Source organism: Sinocyclocheilus anshuiensis, unplaced genomic scaffold (assembly GCF_001515605.1).
Source record: "Sinocyclocheilus anshuiensis isolate Anshui unplaced genomic scaffold, SAMN03320099.WGS_v1.1 scaffold1824, whole genome shotgun sequence".
NCBI classification, from domain to species: domain Eukaryota; kingdom Metazoa; phylum Chordata; class Actinopteri; order Cypriniformes; family Cyprinidae; genus Sinocyclocheilus; species Sinocyclocheilus anshuiensis.
The window spans coordinates 53,699-60,128 of NW_015555811.1; the positions used below are offsets into that span (position 1 = coordinate 53,699).

At 34.9% G+C, this 6,430-nt stretch overlaps 1 protein-coding gene across 4 annotated transcripts in view; it reads left to right on the top strand.

Annotated features, from left to right (window-relative positions):
* Positions 1-6,430, top strand: part of LOC107675141 (rab-3A-interacting protein-like) — a 44,002-nt gene that overhangs the window by 3,058 nt on the left and 34,514 nt on the right. For all 4 annotated transcript variants that reach the window (XM_016469380.1, XM_016469381.1, XM_016469382.1 and 1 more), the window contains exons 2-4: positions 4,592-4,696; positions 5,256-5,526; positions 6,033-6,201. In XM_016469380.1, the coding sequence (XP_016324866.1) occupies positions 5,264-5,526; positions 6,033-6,201 (432 nt within the window). In that variant the 5' untranslated portion in view covers positions 4,592-4,696; positions 5,256-5,263. The remainder of the gene's footprint in view (positions 1-4,591; positions 4,697-5,255; positions 5,527-6,032; positions 6,202-6,430) is intronic.

Below are 6,430 nucleotides of genomic sequence, written 5' to 3' on the forward strand. Positions count from 1 at the left end.
ATTTCAATTTCACAAAGAAATGTGCAGCATTTTGTTGGATAAATAATAAAAGGACACCTTTTTCATTTATAATTAGTTTTTAATTTTGTTAAAAAGAAAAATTGTGAGAAAATTGTATTGTGAAATCAGTATCGTGCATCGCATCGTGAGTTGAGTGAATCGTTACATCCATATATGCTACTAGTTTTTGCTGTGGTATCAAAGTATTCTGTTATTTAAATAATGAAGAACCATATTTTTTTTTGCTCATCTGCAAAATGATCCGATCTGTTACTCAAAATCTGATATGATAATGCAATATGATCCGAGCCGTGGGTTTTGTGATCCATTGCACCCCTACTCTCTTGACTTGTTATTTGAAGAAAAAAATCAATCATTGAAGTTTTTAATCATGCTGATTTGTCTGCAATGAAGTTCAGCCGATGTCTTTTTTTTTTCTTTTTTTTTTTCGGGCTACTTAAATTCATTTTGGGCTACCAAAATCTGAAGAATGTCTGCCCGAAGGGCTACCAGTGATTTTGAAATTTTGCGAGCCCTGAGCAATATTAGTAGTATATTATGGTGAAAATTAATATTATATAGTTGTACAGACCTCATATTTTGTATGGACATGCTTGTATAAAATCTACGGAGCCCCGCACATGACATGCAAGAAAAAATAAATAAATCGTGCACACGATTTACTAATTTGTTCCCTCGATGTACTAAAACGTGCACACGATTACTATTTCGTTCCCTCGATTTGCTAAATCGTGCACACAATTTACTATTTTGTTCTCTCGATTTATAAATCGTGTGCACGATTTAGCAAATCAAGGGAACGAATTAGTAAATCGTGCACATGATTTAGCCTACTATTTCTTTCCAGCATGTCATGTTCCGTAAAAATCAACAAGACTTCCATTTCAAAGTTTGCGTGAAGTCAATATTACAAAATAGGCCTACATATCGTTGGACTGTTTAATTTATTGTAAAGTCTCATTAATTGAAGACAATTAGTATTTTTTTTTTACATTAACATTATTTCAATTGGTAATTAATTAATTTACTTATTTCTTTTTAAGACCAATTTAAATTGAGCTTTTTTGGTTTCTGCTTTTGGTCCAGAGTTTTTGGTTTTGTCCAAGTAGTTTCATTTCAGTGAATCACAATTAAACGTCTCTTAATAAAATGAGTCAGATCCAGGATCAAGCCTAATTATACAGTGCTTACACAAAGCCACTGACTCTGTTTTTAATATACTGGCACGTCGCTGGTTGACGGGACATTGCTATGTGGTATTTAAGCATGTGGTTGCTAGAGTGTTGTTGGTGGCTGCCAGCATATTCCTGTGAGTTTGCTATGGCATTTTGGGTAATTGTGGTCTTGGCTCCCTCCTTCAATGTAAATAATTGGGATTTTTTTTTTCTTCAACAGACACACAAACCATATGAACTCAGTGACCAACATTAACAATGTGCTGAGCTGCACACAGCCAGACACACAGATGTGCCTACAGACTACAGCAATTAGTTTAGTCTCAGCACTACAAATACTGTATGTGTCTGTCTTCTGGAGTGATAAACTCCTGTATTGTGCAGTCAGACGTAGGTGATTGTGTTCATATGACTCTGGTTAGTCATATGCCTCCCCATGACAATACATAAACAGTGTGAATTGTGCATGCCTCACGGTTGCTACATGTGACAGCACCAGAAGAATTGAGGAAAATCAAGGCAGGGAGGCTACTAACTCACATTTTTCTGATGACTTTGACCACATTTAGTTCATCAGGGGCCAGATTCACAAAAATCTTAAGAAAGAAGTTAAGAAATTTCTTATGGTAAATTCTAAGACGTTTGTAAGAAGTTCCTCAGTTCAATTCTTGAAAAAAAGATTTTCATCTTTTCTTTTTTTTCTTAAGAAGAAAATGACAGGCTTTGGTGTTATCTGAGTGTATGGCGGTTATTGCCGAAGGCTCCCTGATCAACTCAATGAAAAACACTTCAAAGACCATCTTTTTGGGCTGCCTACAGATTACCGTAATTATCATACACTATTTTCTTTGCGACTGACTTGACGGGAGTTTAGCAGTTGTCGCGTTGCAGTTTTGCAACTGATTTTTTTGATTGGCAACTTATTCTTCTTGATTGCATCTTATTATTCTATAATTGAATTTATTGTTTAATGTAACATTTAATTTTTTTTTAAATATAAACTTATGAATTTGACATAAAAGATGACATTTAATAAGTTTAGAAAAATCCCTTTACAAGGGTTAAAAAAAAGCCCTGCAAATGACTTTAAGGAGTCAAACATGGCCTCATAATGGTAAGGTTAATTTCTTTCATTGAACAGAAGATGCTTCTCATTTTTTTTAATAAGAGCCTATTTGCTTCTAAAAAGAAATGTGAAGCCTTGTTTATACTTTTTCATCAATTTTTTGTTTGTTTTTAGTTCACTTCACCAAACCCACACTACAAAAGAATCAAAGAATCATATAAAACCCAGTAAACCTTGAGAATATTATTTGTGACATTAGAATAAAATATATGGAAATAATAATGTATGTATAAAACTAAATTGAAGAATAATCTCTTAAATATTTGTTTTTTTTCTAATTTCATTTAACATTTTCATTTCATTGACAATTTTATTAAACACTGACCTTTACTTTCATTAGTCTTATTTCTGCTATTGTAGGCTCATTTTGTAAATTAACCTATTAATTTATATTATAGACAAGTACAAACTGGGTGCTTAATGCAAATGTAATTGGCCACATTTACAAAATCAGGCAATTATGTTCGCCCATCTATGCAAATGTATCTTTATGTATGGAGAAAAAACGAACGAGGTTAATCACTGTCTGTCACGTCAGTTTAATGTATATTTGTGAAAACAACGATGAAAGGTACACCACAAAAAATCTTCAGCTTTTGTGTTTATTTCTCATCCAACCCAAGATAACTTTAAGCAAATAGTGTTAAATCATATCTAAATGAATTCTATTTTTATACAATATCCAGTCACAATATTACAAATTAGGCCTTTTTGTCACTTTTTCCGATTTTGATTGGTGTGAAGTGTTTTAAAATTGTAAAATGAATCCAGTCACGCAATTGTGTTTGTTTTTATAATCGATTACTGTTGTACTCAAATACTCAAGCCCACCATTACATCTTACAAAAGTCTGTGATGAAGGCTGTCATTGTCCATGGATCAACACGTGATCCACTCAAGAGGTTATAAACACTCATGCTACAGATAACTAAAGCCGGACCACTTCCAGCAGCAGCAGAGCTCAATATTTGATGAGTGAGCAGCTCCAGTCTATCAGATATCTGTTCAGTTTATTACAGTGTTCATGAGTACAATACAAATCCAGAGTTTGAATGCTAGTTCCTAGATATATGCTTATGCACATAATGTCATCTAAACTCTGAGCTGATGCATTCATGACACATGATTAGTGAAACATTTTTGACACACTGGACTGAATTGATGTTTCTTATGTTCTTACACCTTTACTGACCCTACATGGAGAAGCATCAAGAAGTGTTCAACCCACACTTTCAATATTTTTAAAGTGCATCCTTGGATGAACTTCATGAAGTTGACTGATGAATGTCCAGTGTGAGCAGCGCACGCACAAAGAAGCAGCTCAAATATAAAAGCGTTTTCATTTGTGTCACGTTTTCTTCACTGCATTGTAGCGTAGCTTCTAATGTGAATTTGACTAATTCTCTTAAATTTTTAAAAAGTTAAAAGTTACTGAGTCATGAAGACTTCTGACGTGATCACACATCTAAACTACAGTAACACGCGTTTGTGTTCATTCTGGACTCATTTCTGCTTACGTTTGTATTGAGTAATTGAAAATTAGTTCAACCAAAAATTAAAATTCTGTCATCATTTACTCACCTTCATGTCATTCCAAACCAATAAGACTTTCACATATCTTTGAAACATAAATGAAGATATTTTAAATGAGATTTCAGTCCCTCCACTGAAAGCCAGTTCCTCCAAAATTTCATAAAGTTCATAAAGACATTGTAAAAATAATCCACATGATTTGAGCTGTTTAGTCCAATTCCTCCGAAGAGACACAATCACTAAAAATGATGAACAGTTTTAATTTAGGCTTTTATTCATATACTGTATAAACATTCATCAACTCGCATACAAGGAGATCATCAAATAAGGAAAACGGAATCTCCCTTTATAAAAAAAAAAGGTTAACCCCGAGTTCCTGTTCCTGGGTTAAAAGTGGGGTTTAGAACGACAATAACTAGGGGTTAAGCACAGTGTGAAAAGCCCTTTCATGAACTTTAGGTGGAATGGACTTTCAGTGGAGGGACAGAAATCTGGTTTCATGTTCATTTGGGTTTCAAAGATGAACAAAAGTCTCATGGGTTTGAAACGACATGAAAATGAGTAAATGATGAATTTTAATTTTTGGGTGAACAATCCCTTTAAATGTGACTGTTCAGTGTTCAATGTAATTTACTCTCAGATTTATTTCATTTTGCTTATAATTCTGCTGTTATTTCTGGCCTTGACTCACTGTTCATTCATCTGTGGCTTGAATTCTTGTTTTGTGTGTCTGTAGGTGAAGACAAATCAGGAATCAGACGTGGTTTATGCGGAGAAAAGTTTGTTCTGCTCTTCCTGCTGACTTGTGTTCTAAAGCTTTAAACATCACTTCATCACAATGGTATGTTCACATTTCCCTACAGTCATAGTAATGCGTCCTTATAGGTTATTATCTCTTAATATAATATTTTGCTGATGTTCATGTCATTCTGTGTAGTGCTTTGTCCAGCAGACATTGAACACAATTATTATATTGGTAACACTTTACAATAAGGTCTCATTTGTTAAACAAACTACTTATACTAACATTTAGCAATGTATTTTTATAGCCTTTTTTAACCTTTGTACGTTAGTTAATAAAAATGGTAACTAATATTAACAGATACGACTTTTGACCGTAAAAATATTTTAGTAAATGTTGAGATTAACATTAACTAATATCAATAAATGGTGTAGAAGTATTATTCATCTTTAGTTCATGTTAACTATTTTTCAATTTTAGTTTATGTGAAACCTTATTGTAAAGTGTACCATTATATTAAACACACATAATCATTCAGGGCTAGTTAGCTAAAAATATGTAATTTTGCACATCCTAATCAGATGGTTTTGATCATTGACATTGGATTTTGATTTTATTTGCTCTAGTAATTGAACTACCTATCCTCTTGTTTGCACAGAGTACTGTATGAAGATATTTGGGGCGATGGCTAGTGAACCGCTCGAAGGTTTCCATGAGGTGAACCTGGCGTCACCCACCACCCCAGATCTTCATGGCGTTATCGACCCGAGCCCACCAAAGCACAACGCTCCCCCTAGCACACTGTACCGCACACACTCTCTGACTTCTGGCCAGAATGCACCCAATGCTCTCAGAGCCGACCAGCTGCCCACCCAGCCTGTGTACTCGGCCCCCCGACACCTGGGCACAGAGGACACCCTCAATGGCAGGTAAGACTCCTGGAACATGGGGCAGCAGGTGAACCAGGCGAAACACAGTGTCAAGGCCGATATATTTGGCATTTTTCAAATATGAATTTCACAATATTACTGTTTTTCTGAATTTTTGATCAAATAAATGCAGCCTTGGTAAACATAAGAGACTTCATTAAAAGCACTTAAAAATTATATGTTTCCAAACTTTTGATGATTACTGTATGTACCTGGATGTTTTATGTGTGATGTTCTGCTGATGGAGTTGAAGTCACCATGAAATCAAAATGGACAACTCTTACTTTTTAATGGAAAGTTGCATTGTTTATTATAAATGATTTATCTGTGTGTATTATGTTTTAAAATTCAATATTTTTTCATGCTCGGCAACATTTCCTTTCTGATGATGTGTGCGCTACCGAGAGGGCTGGGCAATAATCCCTCCCCCTCCCCTTAGTTTCAGTAAAAGCTCTTTTTAGACTGAAGAGAAAGTTTCAAAATCAGATCGATGTTTGTCTCCGCAGTGCAAATGATCCCGCATCCGCGGTGGATGGCAACGTCCCATCGGCTGATGGAGAAGATGTTCTGGGCCTGAGCGCAGACAGTCTGTCCCGTCTCAGAAGTCTGTCAGTAATGGAGGTCCGAGAGAAAGGTTATGAGAAGCTAAAGGAGGAGCTTGCCAAAGCACAACGGGTGAGACACTAAACAAATGTCATTGACACTCACTGATCTACACTTACATTTATTAATTTCATTATTCATTGTGTAATTTCAGAACAGAAAAGTCTAGAGGGCTGGGTTGAAAATAACCGATTCTCATTTTGATTAAACAATATTAATTAGGGGTCATATGACGTTGCTAAAAAGAACATTATTTTGTGTATTTGGTGTTTATGCGGTTTAAGGTTCAAAAAACACATTA